The sequence below is a fragment of the Choristoneura fumiferana genome, chromosome 29 (genome assembly GCF_025370935.1).
Source record: "Choristoneura fumiferana chromosome 29, NRCan_CFum_1, whole genome shotgun sequence".
NCBI lineage: Eukaryota > Metazoa > Arthropoda > Insecta > Lepidoptera > Tortricidae > Choristoneura > Choristoneura fumiferana.
In genome coordinates this window covers 6,430,945-6,446,226 of record NC_133500.1, presented here as the reverse complement: position 1 = coordinate 6,446,226, position 15,282 = coordinate 6,430,945, and the positions used below count along the sequence as shown (strand labels likewise).

The following is a 15,282-nucleotide window of genomic DNA, read 5'->3' as shown; positions in this document are numbered from 1 at the left end:
TTTCCGTTGTTTACTCTTTCACGCTAAGATAGCTAGACGGATGCAATGAAGTTGGTAAGTAGGAGCAGGATCTCCGGATCATAAGGCAAATCGATTTTATGAATTAATGGACTAAAATAATAATAATATGGAATACACAGGATCAGGGTTCATTATAAAATCCTGTTTCATAGGGAAACAGAAAATATTGAGCCTAACAACCAACCTTATAACATGTTTTAATTTAATAAAATCAATCGTGTGATCAAAAATGTAGGAATGAAAAACACGGAAAACACCCAACTTACAATTATTAATTTTTTGCCATAATTTTATACACTTCGTCATTTATGTAGTAACTTTCAATATTGTAATTAATCACAAGGTTATAACTGTCACAAAGCTAAGCAAATCGATGACTTGAAATAACGAAAAATATCTATATGAATAGGTAGGTACAATTCACAGACATAAAATCCACATTTATAAAGAATTAATTATCAGTGTCATTATATTCTTATACCCACTGTAGTTCCCTTGACAAAATATCAGACACTGATCAAATGGCATGAGAAAATTAACGCAAACTCACCACATTTTCAACTAAAAAAAAGACTTGTTCGTCGACGCGTATATTTACCACACACATTTACATACTTGTTCTTGTTTTATAATGACAATAAACTCGGAGAAACTATCATGAAAATGTCCTCAGCAGTGCAATTATTAATCAAATTCTTAGGATACAGCTCCGTCGATACTTTAAATGGTCTGCCAATACCGTGGTTGATCCCAGTATCCTTTTATATTGGTCAGTTAAACCCCTTTTCACGCCCTTGATTGGATAGTTTATATCGTTTCCGTAAAGATTAAAAAAAGCGAATCATATTTTCAGAAATGAATTGTTTTTACTACATAAAATGTTAAAATAGGTACTCTTATTGTTGTATATAGTACTGGCTATTTTTATAAAGTTTTGTAATCAAATTTCTATTTCCTTATATTTAACTTGACTGACATAATTGTTATACTTTACTTCAATACAAATTCCAATCAAAAGCATGTCGTTTCTTTAACAATTTACTACAAAAACGTTATCAGCACGAAGCTTTGTTGAAGAAAAACTATTTCAATTATGAATTAATGTTATTGTTATTTGTGAAGTGATTTTATCGAAAAGTGAAAAATATCAGTTCCGATTTTTCGATATTGTGACAGCTGATCTGAGATACAATGGCTCATAGTCGAGGAGATACCAATGGGGTAAGAGGTTCTAGTTCTTCTCACTGCCCAACTTTTGTCTAACTAATAGAGACGGATATAGTTCTTGGAAATTCAAAATGCGAAACTATTTGATGCATGAGGATTTGTGGGAAGCTATAGAAGGGTATCCTGAAGGCCATAATATTTCTGCAGATACTATGTCAAAAATTGATAAAAGGCCTTGACGAAGATATGCCTCACACTTGAAGGCTCGGCTATAACGCAAGTAAGAAGTGCTAAAACAGCGTCGGAAGCCTGGACTGCATTACAGAATGCATACGAGGATAAAGGTATGGGTCGTCGCCTTTTATTTAGAACGAAGACTTTATAGACTTTGCTTGTCAGATTCCCTAATATAGAGTCATATATCAATGCAGTGATGACAACTGTGCATGATTTATCTGACATAGGAAAACTATTGAAGATTCGTCTGTTGCTGCTATTTTACTCGGAGGACTTACATTCAGGTTTGATCCCTTGATTATGGCACTTGAGAATAGCAACCAAAACGTGACTACAGAGTTAGTTAAGTCTAAACTTCTCAACGAAGTGTCGAAAAGCGAAGATTCGACCAAACTTGATTCTGCTCTACGTTCGCGAGATGTCAAGCCCAAAAAGTTAAGAAACCTATTGTTTGTTATGATTGTAACGAACCTGGTCATAAGCGCCCAGATTGTCCTTAAGAAAGATAAAGAAGAAGCACAGGAAGCGGCTTCAGTGGTAGCTCTTGGTACCAGTGCTAATGCCTGTGAAGACTACTGGACTATAGACTCAGGAGCGACCCGGCATATGACATCGAGATTGGAATGGTTCGAAAATTTTAGATCACCAGAATCTAGTACAAAGGTTACTATTGCAGATGGTACCAAGATAGACAGCGGCGGTATTGGTGATATATCAATCCACTCTGGTTCATCTACTGTTAATAAAATAAAAGATGCAATTTATGTACCTTCTTTAAATAGTAATTTGATATCTGTTTATAAGGCTGTAGAAAAAGGTTATAGTGTACTTTTTGATAAAATGGTTGTAATTTCTATAATTCTGATACCTTTTCTTTTGTAGGTGACTCTATTCTTCACGGTTCGCCCTAGAGGTCTGTACAAATTAGACTGTACTGTCAATATGCCTCGCGATGTAGCTTGTGATGTGCACTCTGACTCCGCTACTAGGTACCAGTTATGGCACAAGCGTTTGGGTCATCTGTGTCGCATCGGTATGAACCATTTAAGAATAGTCATGTAGGTGTAGAGTTTACAGAAATTGACAAAGAGAGTTGCGTAGCCTGTATCGAAGGTAAGCAAGCTCGCAAACCGTTAAGAAAATAGCCTATAAACCAGCTACGTCTTTGCTTGAGTTGATACATAGCGACATCTGTGGACCGATGTCAGAAACCTCTCTACAAGGTAACAAGTATGCCTTATTATTTGTAGATGATTATACACGCTTTATTTTTATATATTTTATTTCTTCGAAGACAGAAGTGAAAGAAAAGTTTTGCCATTTCCAAAAATTAGTGGAACGGCAAACTGGAGCTCAAATAAAAGCTGTTAGGACGGACAATGGAGGTGAATATGTCAACAAAGAACTGTCAGATCATTTTCGTACTAATGGTATTGTGCACCAAACGACAGTGAAGTACAGTCCGCAACAAAATGGATTAGCAGAACGAACTATACGCTCAGTAATCGAGAAAGCTCGTTCTATGTTGGCACAGTGTTCTCTCTCCAAAGCGTATTGGAAGACGCGGTACAAATTCGGTGTATTTAAAGAATAGGTCCCCCATCGCGCGCTTAACAACTTAACTCCTTTTGAGAAATTGTATGACCGTAAACCGAATCTAAGTAACCTTAGGGTTTTCGGGTGTCGAGCTTTGATTCATGTACCTGATTGTCAACGGAAGAAATTTGATATGAAAGCGATTGAATGTATCTTTGTTGGATATTCAGATGATCCAAATAGTTACATATTCAGAGACCCTCAATATCCAAGAGGTTTACTAAGTCACGTGACGTTACATTCTTCGAAGGTTGCTTCACAAGTTTGAAGAACAATAAATTGAATGAAGAGCCAAGTACGTCCAAAAACGTTCCAGTATCTGTCCTGTCATACTGTTAGACAATATGAGACCGGTACAAGAACGAGAAGATAGGTTGGTAGAGTCCCCTGCTCCTGTATGCGAGGAAATGTATCTAGAGAGTCGAATGCCTCTCCTAGTACTATTCATGAGGCAAATGATATGTTACAGGAAGAATTTATGATGCTTCTGCTGATCCACTTCCTGAAACGTCATGTCCACCTGAGACTGAGGTATTGGAGGACTGTCCTGTGGTAGAAGATCGGAGATATCCAACTAGAGATAGAAAACCTCCAGATTATTTTCCTATCACACATTAGCTGAGGACAGAGAACCTCAAACGTACTCTCAAGCCATGCGAGACGATGACGCGGATAAATGGAAGTCAGCCATGCAAGATGAGTATGATTCGCTAATAAAAATGAATACATGGAAGCTGGGGACAGGCCTGATCGTAAATAATTCCCTGCAAATGGGTGTACAAGTTGAAGACAGATACACACGGTAATATCACTAGGTATAAAGCTAGACTAGTAATAAAAGGCTTTAATCAAGTCGCGGAGTAGATTACCACGAGACTTTTTCGCGGTGATCAGACATTCATCTCTGCGTACTTTATTTGCCTTAGCCGCCGAAATGGACCTTAAAATGCATCACTTGGATGTCGACACTGCCTTTTTGAATGGCGACCTAGAAGAGGAGGTCTACATGGACCAGCCTCAAGGTTTTGTGAAGAAGGGCCATGAAGATAAGGTATGTCTCCTGCAAAAGTCCTTATATGGGCTAAAGCAAGCCCCTCGTGCGTGGAACATTAAACTTAACGAAACCTTGTCTAAAATAGGTTTTAATAGGCTGCCTACTGAACCATGTGTATATAAGAAACTCATTGGTTCTGAAATAATATTACTGGCCATATTTGTTGATGACCTAATTATATTTTACAAGAACGACACTTCGTATGTCAAAGTCAAAAGTGATTTACAAAAATACTTTTCACTCAAAGACTTAGGCCGTTGAAATATTATTAGGAATAAATATTGTTTGTAATGATGGAAAGTTACTATAAATCAAAAGTCGTACATTACTTCGCTACTGAAGAAGTACGCATTACAGAATGCAAAGGAATTTGACACGCCATTAGCTAATAGCAAGCTAGCTGCTGATTCTGAAGGTAAGGAGTCAACTTATGATTATCAGCAGATAATTGGCTGTCTTATGTATCTTGCTGTGAATACACGGCCAGATATTGCGTTTGCTGCCAGTTATTTGAGCCAATTTAATACTAAATGTGGCAAAATTCATTGGCTAGCGGCAAAACGGGTGCTTCAATATTTAAAGCGCACTATAGATTATTCTATAATCTATAGGAAAACTGGAATACCTCTTATGGGTATACGGATGCTGACTGGGCAAATTGTACCAGTGATCGGCGCTCTTATACCGGTTACTGTTTCAAACTTGCAGATGGCCCGGTGTCATGGCGTCAAAGAAACAGCCTACAGTGGCGTTGTCGTCAACTGAAGCCGAATATATGGACTTACAGAAGCAGCAAAGAGGCTACATATTTGCGAGATTCATTGCTCAGGTATGTAGCAATAATGATCAATATCCTACTATCACTTTATACAGCGATAGTCAGAGTGCACAAACTTGCATATAATCCGTAAACCATGGTAGGACCAAGCACATTGACACGAAATTTCATTTTATTCGGGAAAAGGTGTCAGATAATATATATAAAACAAATTCATTAGTTCGAGCAATATGTCTGCTGATGTGCTCACCAAATGTCTGGGTAAAACTGCACATCAAAGATGTATTCAAGGGTTAGGTTTAATTAATTTACCTAGTTGATACCTATATTTTGAATTTATGTTTATAGTTCGTTGGTTTTATCTACTGTTTGGTTTTGATGTTACATTTAAAGTATTCTGTTATGAGCAAGTTATGTACAGAGAATTTTGATTATGGGCGGGTTTAAAATAGTACTCTATTGTTGTAATAGGTACTGGCTATTTTTATAAAGTTTTGTAATCAATTTCTATTTCCTTATATTTAAAACTTGACTGACATAATTGTTTATACTTTACTTCATACAAATTCCAATCAAAGCATGTCGTTTCTTTAACAATTTTACTACAAAAAAGCGAGGTTATGTATTTGTGGTTGTTTTTGTTGTTGTTTCTTTAAAAAAATATGGCTCTGTCCAGTGGAGGACAATTTTGCCATTGTGGTTTGTATACACAATATGCCTGAGAAAGGGTTAATGACAACAAATTTACAGTTCAACTGTCAAGTCAATGATGATGATGTCTTATGCGAACTGTAAGCTCCTTCTGACGTTGTCATCAGCCGCGCCAACCGGTAAATGATGGTGACCTGGTAAGAAAAAATGATTATTCTGTACTGGGTAGCTGTTGCTTAGTGACCTAAGACCCAAGGCTTTATTGTCTAACGGACTCTGAATCATAATCGCTTTCACCACTTGTTACACGATATAGGATGTCGGTAGAAAAAGATGGTTACTGTGGTTGCGAGTGCCCGCGTGTTAGACAGTACGGACACCGGTGTGAGCAGGATATAAGTTGTCGTACGCAATCAGAATGGGGGGGAATCCGGAATACCGTTAGCATGATAAAAGAGTAAAAGTCAGAAAGATACATTTCATGCTATTGTACACCTGTGTGTAGGTACACACGTTTACTAGGTATCTATGTTAGTGGACATGGCTGTGTTCCATTTATTTTTCCAAAACAGGAAAATATTGAGTTTTTCACATTCAGAATTAAGAGTATTTTTTATACAGTTTTATGGCTTGTGACGCCAACGTCAAGAAACAAACACTTCTTTTCATGCACCTTATACTTCACCACTATCACTGGCATACCTACTGCTAATCTGCTAATACATAATAGATGAGTGATCGGATCTATGTACTTAATTTAATAAATATATCTGCGTTTACGGTAGTTTATTTCAAAGTCTAGGACAGGTTTAGGGCTAGGTTTTATACCGTTGCCGCTTTGTCACCAAATTAGTTTAAATATTTTTGATTATAAATATTTATGTTAGTCTGCAAGGTATTTATAGTATATTTTTTTACTAAGACTATATTTGCCCCACCTGACAGGATTTTCCAAGCTTAAATGGAGACCTATATAAATTAAAAATTATAAAAAAAATATGTAGAAACTTTTTTGTTTGTGGATGTTGATACCTGATTGCCTTGGTCTAAGACGAATATTTTTCTTTATATACTAGCCATTTTGTCGCTTAGATCCAGCATAAATACGAACTTTACGATCATGAAAAGTGATAATTCTTTTTTTTTTCCTAAATTTCTAACTTTTTAATACTTACGTGTTAAAGCTTGGCGCAGGCTGGGCTTGCTGAGGCGACTGTTGCGCCAAGTTGCCGAATGTCAGTGTGTTCTGAGTGGCTAGGCTCTCGAACGTAGCGTTGGATTGTGTCGGAGAGCCGAAACCTGCAGGTGACATTAATTTAGTGGACGAACGTAAATTGGGCGATAATCTAGAGTTTCGGTTACTTAAATACATGTTGAACATTCAAAATAGGCGAACAAACATTCCTTTTTTTTGTACAAATATCGACCGAACCCGGAACCTAAGACTTCGTAGCCAGTTTTTCTAACCACTAGGCTATCTGGTCGTCTAATCCTTACTAATATTATAAATGCGAAAGTTCACCCATAAACCACTTAACTGAATTAGATGAAATTTTGTATAAAAATAGTTCGAAAACTGGGAAGAACATAGGATAGTTTTTTCCCGGAAATTTTTAGAGTTCCTGAGGGATATCGATGCAAAAAAGCTAGTATGTAATAATTATTCCGGCTGTCTTACTTTCAGCAATAAATTACTTATTAATGAGAAACACTTCCTTTTTATTATTTTCTAGTAAGTAAAACCGTATAAACTATTACTTGGTTGTGATGCGGCGCCTCCAAATACGGAACCCGGCGAACCGCCGCCAAAGCCCGAACCGCCGAACGCCGCCCCGCCGAATGTGGCTGACGTGCCGAAACCTCCCGGGCTCTTGTTGAAACCGCCGAAGGCCGAAGCGCCGAAACCAGAGCTCGTGGGTGAGCCGAAACTAAAGGAACAACTCGTTAATATTCGCGAACCAATAAAAATGCAAATATTTGCAAACAGTGTATGTCATTGTTACTCTTTCACGCCTGCACGGATTTAGATTAAGGGATTAACTTCAAGTGACGGATATTAGTGATGCCGTCTGTTTGTTTTGTCCGAATAAACAAAGATGGCATTACTTTTATCTGACACTTCAAGTTAGTCGACAAGTGGTGAAACAGTCCTTAAATCATTCAAAGACCTAATGGTTTACGCAAGCGAAGCCTAGGAAAGTCACTATTGCTTATTAGTGACTTTGTAGTTGAAAATAATGCCGCAAGAAGAAACAAAAATTAAATTAAAGGGCCTACGCTAGCTGAAGCGGTTTGCACGAAACGGGTAGAAGCCTATTGAAAGATAGTATGAGCACCCGCACCCCTAACTGCACTCGTCGCGTGCGGCGGATTTTACTTGTACCCGCACTACCGTCAGGCCCGTGACAGTCCATACAACCGCCCGCGCGAGATAGCCTGCTACTACTACATAAAACAACATAATGTCTGTACACGCGCCAAATGTGTGCGTAAACTATGTAGGACCGTCGCTCGCCGCCGCCGCGCCTCTCGCTTGCCGTCACTCAATTTTGTAGCTATAATAATGATGAGATGGGTTTTTATAAGTATGACGTCACTGAAGGTGGTTACGTTTTTCTTATTTGTTGAATGAGTGTAAATACCTCATTCAATCAGATAAGAACTTATATTAAACAAATTACTGAAAAAATATGTGATACCGAACAATAGCGAAGCATTTTTATTCTCGGAGCAATTACTTTCACAAGTTTCGCATCTAACAAAGTATAATTTAATATTAGAGACAAATTTACAACACGCGCACGCAGTGATTGAATACTGACAACCGTGTGACGCAAGCGCGGTATGACTTCCTCGTTGACTGCCTCGTCGCAGGCGACGATGTTTTGGCCGGAGGAGGTGAATGTCGTTTCTTTAGGTAGTAATAGTTAGTATTCTTGCATGTGTGCGCTCGCTCCGTGCACCCGCGCCAGCTAGTGTAGGTCCTAAATGTCACATCTGTTGGTCGTACTTACTCCCAAGTTATACGAGTACGCTAGCTCAGTACTTAGTATTTCGACGACACTCATGTAATAGCATATGAGGGTTCGCCATTGACGGATATGTCGCAGAGAACATCATCAATACTGTTTAGTAGTTGTAGTTACTTACCTAGCGGGCTGACCGAAGGTTGCTTTAGCTCCAAATCCGCTGCCGAACCCACCTGCCACATAGTAAGAGCAATAAATATATCAGCTTGATATAGCATTTTCCGCCGTTTTTTATTCTGAACTATGGAACAACCCGTAATCGACCGGACTGTCCTAATTTGGCGGTAAAAAAAACTCTTTAATTTTTTTAATTAATTGATGCTACTTAAAAATCTGATATTTTTTTCTGTTAATTAGAAAGGTTATTCCTATTGATATAAAAAGTTTCAAGCGTTTCAAAAATTTTCAGACATTCCCCATTTCAGAATTTCATGTCATGTTCGGGTCGGCCTTCAAACTTACTCGTTCATCTATTGCTTACTTTCGAGCCTCTACAACAATATACTAATATATGATAACCCGTTGTAAAAGAATGATAGCTTTCATTACTGATAGGTGTGTTCTTTCTTAATCTTTGGTGTTGTGATTATTAGGTCATCGGAACGTGATCCGCTGATCTGCGATCACGCCGTTTACATTAGGTACCATGCATTGTATACATTTTAGATAATGTTTACAATAATAGACAGGTCATGACAGCTAAACTAGAAAAATAATCATTCCCACCTTACGTGGCTTACGTAGGTACATTTTTTTTTATTCTGCTGGATGGCAAACGAGCAAGTGGGTAATATAATAGATCACCACCGCCCATAAGCATCTACCCTGGGGTATTGCAGATGCATTGCCAACCAAGAGGCCTAAGATGGGATACCTCAAGTGCCAGTAATTTCACCAGCTGTCTTACTCTCCACGCCGAAACACAACAGTGCAAGCACTGCTGCTTCACGGCAGGATTAGCGAGCAAGATGGTGGTAGCAATCCGGGCGGACCTTGCTCAAGGTCCTACCACCTGCAAACTCCTGCACCTATAGTATAGTATAACTAGAGCAGTCTCAGCTTACTTTCTACTGCAGCAATGATAGTCAACTACTTTAAAATTGAAATAGTCAATATCATGTTTTTATTTGGGGGTTTCCAGAAAAAAATGTACCCGTTTTGCCTTAATTATCCTTAATAATCCATATAAGATTTATTAGTCAGTTTTGTGACGGTCCATACAACATGTATGGTTAACTGCGTCACAAAACTGTCAATTAAAAGTGGGACACTTTTTTTTATTGCTTAAATCGACAGTGCTCGTGGTTCTGAGTAGAAATAACCCAAAATTTGTTAGGTTTAAAAAAGTACAGGTTACACTTCATTCTGAAAATGCCCATTTGCCCTGTCACTTTTCATCCACTACACCTTTTATAATAAATTTTCTAGATTCTTTTACCGAACAACGGCAAGATACACTCGAAACTGGCAAAATGGTTCTCTAATGGTCAGAACCATAATAAAAAAATTACGTGCCTAATAAAATTTTACAAGCGACGTGTGGATCGTCCATAGAAGTTTGGAGGGCCGCAAGTTGAGTATAGCTTGCCTTAGTTTGACGTGGGATGCTCTAAGAAGAAAAGCCGTATAAATAAAGTCTGTACCAGTTTGCTGCGTCGGCGAGCCGAAAGGTTTGCTGTCGCCGGCGCCGAAGGCTTGTCCGGGCGCGGAGGGCGCACTGAAGCTGCCGGTGCCGAATACTGACGACGCTTGCGTGGTCGCTTGCTGGCCTGTGGGAAAACATTCGTATTTTCGCGTTACCATGTAACTACACATACTAAATTTGGACAAACGTCTAACTAAGTAATGTCAACCTTTCTCGGTTGACGATAGGTTTCAAACTGTTAATTAATTGATTAAATAATTTCAAACTCCTAACTCATAGATGTTAGTTTAACATCTGGTAGCATACCTAGTGAATGTGTAGCTTTGGGGGTGGACTCTGATTGAGTTCAAACGCGTCAGTGTAGTGTGGAGGTGGAGGAGCTTCATGAACACACATTTGTTGCATGGACGTGGTTATCGTAAGGCCGCGGGTGAGCAAAATAATTGTTTATAGTTCATTGTACAGGAATATTTTTCTGACTTCACTTGGTTACTGTTAATACCTATACATATTATCATTGGTACCTGGTCGACAAGCTTCGCTCGTGCTAAAACTCGATAACAAGCGTTTTCCCAGATATAAGACCAAGCTAAATCGATTTCTTATCCCTGAAAACCCCTACATACCAAATTTCATCGAAATCGTTGGAGCCGTTTATATATATAAATATATACAAGAATTGCTCGTTTAAAGGTATTAGATTACTCACCAAATCCAGTAGATCCAAAGCCTCCTCCGCTATTATTATTACTGCCCCAGAAGTTGGTAGCAGGCGCAGCCGAAGTTTGGCCGAAAGTTGACGATCCGCCAAAAATAGCCGAAGCCTGTGTGTTCGGTTGACCGAAAGTAGCTTTACTGCCGAATACATTGGTATTGCTATTGCCGAATACTGATGTTCCAGACGACCTACAAGCAAAAAGCAACTGAGTAAGCTAATAACATATACTTACTAAAACTATTGCACTAGCAATCATTTCAACTCGCGTTTACTTGCACATTTTTTTGTTGACGAAAAAAAAAGTGATTTTAATACTTAAAATAGAAAATAAATATTGTCTCACCCTCCTCCGAATATGCTCTCGCTGCTTTGGGAAGGTGCACTGGTGGTAGAAATGTTAACCGAAGCGAACAGAGATTCCCCGCCGCCAAACAGCGAACCGCTTGCTGTGGTAGCAGGTGCTCCAAAGACAGACGTTTGAGCGGGACTTCCAAACACAGAAGCTTGTGTAATCTGAGCAGATGATCCGAATACGGACGCCTGAGTGGCCGGCGGCGTCCCAAACACCGACGCTTGGGTAGTTTGTGTAGGAGTCCCAAAAACAGATGCCTGGTTAGTCTGTGTCGGAGTACCAAAAACAGACGATTGTGTTGCCGCTGCGCCAAAAACAGACGGTTGACTAGCACCGAATACAGGTGTTTGATTCGTTGACGTAGGCGTTCCAAACACGGACGCCTGAGTTGTCGGAGTACCGAACATGGAGGTTTGCGTTGTTGGGGTTCCGAAAACAGACGTTTGCGTAGTCGCTGGACTTCCAAAAACAGAAGCTTGAGTTGTCGGAGTCCCAAACACAGATGTTTGTGTTGTAGCAGGAGTTCCAAACACAGACGCTTGAGTCGTAGCAGGAGTTCCGAAAATAGACGCTTGAGATGTCTGAGGGCTCCCAAATACGGAAGTTTGAGTGCCGCCAAATACAGATGGCTGTGTCGTGGATGTCGGTGCCCCGAAAATAGAAGGACTGCTAGCCGGAGTGCCAAATACTGATGGTGTAGTTGTTATTGTTGAACCAAATCCGCTCTGAGTAGTCGAAGTAACAGTTGCGAAAGCAGTAGGGGTAGATGATGGTGTACTGTCAATATCGGAAGAGGGAGTGGAAGTAGGAGCAGCAAAAACTGGAGCAGCAGTTGTAGTGGTTGTGGTAGCAAAAGCTGATGTACCAAACACTGATTTTGCTGTCGACCCAAAAATGGATGAAGCAGTCGATGCTGTCGAACTGAATACACTTTCAGTTGGTTTTGCTTCAGTAGCTGACGTTGTAGCGAAGACAGAACTTTGTGTAGTCGTTGTTGTACCAAATATAGAAGTCGATGACCCAAACACGCTTGATGGGGTTGTAGACGCTGTGGCGAAGATTGAAGTTGATTCAGTTTTAGTCGGAGATGAAACTGTAGTTGTAGTAGCCGCTGCAGAAAATATTGCAGGTTCCGTTTTAGTTGGAGATGATAAGGGAGAAGATGCGACTGCTGTTGCAAATATAGATGATGCTGATGAAGTTGGCTGAGGTTTTGCAATTGTGACTGTTTGAGAAACAACTGCAGGTGTTGAAGAAGAAACTGCACTTGAACCGAAGATAGATTGTGGTTTAGGCACTGAAATTGAAGAAAAAATGTTAAAAAATAGAAAAGTAGTAAAAAAATTAAATGACGTTGCCTGTTATTGTTATTAGTCTTACCAGTTATAGTAGCACTTGCAGTTGCAAATATTGAAGATGAGGATGCTTGAGCTGTTTCCGACTTAGGCACGACTTTAAATGCTTCAGTTTTGATTTCCGATTTAATCGCAATGGGCTTCGGAACTTCATCTAAAGTGGCATTAAAATAGCTTTAATCATCACATAGAAAATTGCATTGAAACTATGATTGTACATGTATGACATACCTGATGTAAAATCACTGGGAGTGGGAGAGCTTGCAGTTGGTTGAGTGTTAGAGCCAAATAGCTGCTTATTTGTATTTTGTGTACTCAACGGTTTAGTCTCATTTTCATTCTTTTCCTCTTTGGTTACTTTCGGAATAGAAAGTATCACGTTCCCGCTAGCCTTTTCGGGTACATTTTCTTTAGATTTCTCGATTACCTTGTCAGGTTTCGGTTCGAGTTTTGGTTCTGCTTTTGGTTCTACTCTTTTAAATGTAAACGTTTTTGAATTGCCTCCTAAAACGTCAGGTACATTTTGAGTTGCTTGTAGAGGCGTAGAAGTTCTCATTGCAAATAGATTAGACATAGGTTTTTCTTCTTTTTTAGCATCAACTTTCAGTGGAAGTGAATTGGTTTCACCAGTTTCACTGGATTTTGACTCTGGCACGAAAGCTTGCGGTGCAAATTTAGTGAACATGTTGTTTAGTTCCGATATAGGTTTTGAAGTGAATGAGGTTGGTGTAGCAACAATAACTGAAGAAACTGGAAAAAAAATGTCGTGTGAAGAAGTCAAATTTATCATGTATGTGTATATTGTGTACAAACAAGGTATACAATTTCAAACAATTACTGAAGGACATATAAAATTTGTTAATAATTGGTCCCAAGTTTCATCAGTTAGCATTTTTTTTACAGTTAAATCAATAAGGGGACGTATCTGAATATCGAAAATTAATATATCTAAAGTTAAAAAGTCGACGGTCAAAATATCGAAAGTAGTTAAGGTGAGGTTTGATTCGATGGTTATATCGACGGTCAAAATTCGATATTTTAATTATCGACATTTCAATTTTCGGTATTCAGATACGTGCTCATCAATAATCAGTCATATATACATACAATTGAAGGCAGAAGAAGGCGAACAAATTTTCTGCCCCATAAAAGTGTTTTCATTGTCATCTTTCTTCGTCTCAATAGTGACTTGTTTGTTCTGAAGCAAGTCTTTGAGTACACTGCGAGTGTTGACTGGGGCGGCGGTTGGCGTGGCGAACGTGAGCGGCTGTTTAGGTATAACTGGAGCCTGGACTTGCTTGGCCGGTTCCGGTTTTGGCTCTGAAAAGGATTTTATAGGATCATGAAGGATTGCGACCTCTCACATCACGGTCTGAATATAAACTAGTGATGTTCTAAATTCATTGGGAGTGTTGCCTGTTAACCGACGTGTAGTGAACAGAGAATTTAGTCACCGGTTCGTCGGTCGGTTTGAGCACATTCGAGCTGGTGCGTTGTTGATTCTTAGAATTTGTATAACCAAAAAAGCTTTCTTTTAACACATGATAAAGATTCCTAATGCTACAGTTAGATAATTTCACAGTATTGTCTTGTTTTTTTTTTGGTATAATTTGAGACCAGTCGACCAGTATAGCACCAAGTAAAGCACTAACTCGTAAACAAAACAAATTTTTCAAAATACGAATGCATTACGAATGGTTAACGAACGTTACCGAATACATCCGCACTTGCCGAAATCAAAGATCGGCGTTCTCGAATAGTCGGTCACCTCAGCGGCGATGAGTCGGCTAGTCGGGCAAATCTATGTATAGTCGGCCCGGGCCGGTATATTCTACTAATTACCTAATTGCTTGGAATCAGAATTGAAAATTGTATGCTTGTAGCAAGAGTAAAATGCGAAATTGCACAAGCAGGCTAGCATAGGCGCATTTCATCATCATCATCATCATCACCATATCAGCGGTAGGACGTCCACTGTTGGACATAGACCTCCCCTCGCCCACGTACATAAGGCAATTTTATAGAGTCGTTTTCTTGGTAGCTCGTCCCTTTGAACTTACCTTCGGTAAATAGAGTCCTGACAACTTGGGGTGCAGTGGTTTTCTTCACGGTGATAGGCATTTGTTGTGTCGGTGGTTGACTTAATAGTGGTGGTTTAACTTCCAATGTTGTCTCTTTCTTCCCTATACTAACTGGTGGAGCTGTTACTGAAACTAAACATATTTAAGAGTTGTTAAACTTGGTCACAGCCATAGCAGACTGTATTTCGTGTTAAGTCAATTGTCATATCAGTATGACTAATTATTTAAGTTAAAAGGACTCTGTCCACTACATTTCCACGTAAAAAGTATTGATATTCATTTCTGTATTGATAAACTGTACAAGTATTTGTATAGCGCGGAGAAAAGTTACAATGTAGAGCCATATACAGTCAAGGATATGTATACTTTACTAAAACGTCAAAAATATATATACACCTTTATGCCACTAGCTATAAGGTCGATGTATACATATATTTGACGCTATCGGTGTATAGATAATTATGTCTTCGACTGTACATACATATTGGGAAAAGAATCAAAGTGATTAAGTTACTGTATGTACAGTCATCTGCATTAATATCTGACTCGTCTTACCCCCTTAAAATAAAGTCTATATGCACGCTTTGTTGTGCATATA

General features: G+C 39.0%; 1 protein-coding gene across 1 annotated transcript; it reads right to left on the bottom strand.

Moving 5' to 3' along the window:
- Positions 1-5,470: 5,470 nt before the first annotated feature.
- On the bottom strand, positions 5,471-14,816 carry LOC141444224 (uncharacterized; the record flags this gene model as incomplete). The annotated part of the gene is given in 11 exon segments (XM_074109704.1): positions 5,471-5,698; positions 6,680-6,803; positions 7,263-7,432; positions 8,655-8,706; positions 10,177-10,302; positions 10,888-11,084; positions 11,240-12,545; positions 12,629-12,757; positions 12,835-13,353; positions 13,711-13,923; positions 14,664-14,816. Coding segments are annotated over 11 exon segments (3,020 nt in total), but the record flags the coding sequence as incomplete, so codon positions are not given.
- Between the last annotated feature and the right edge of the window lie 466 nt (positions 14,817-15,282).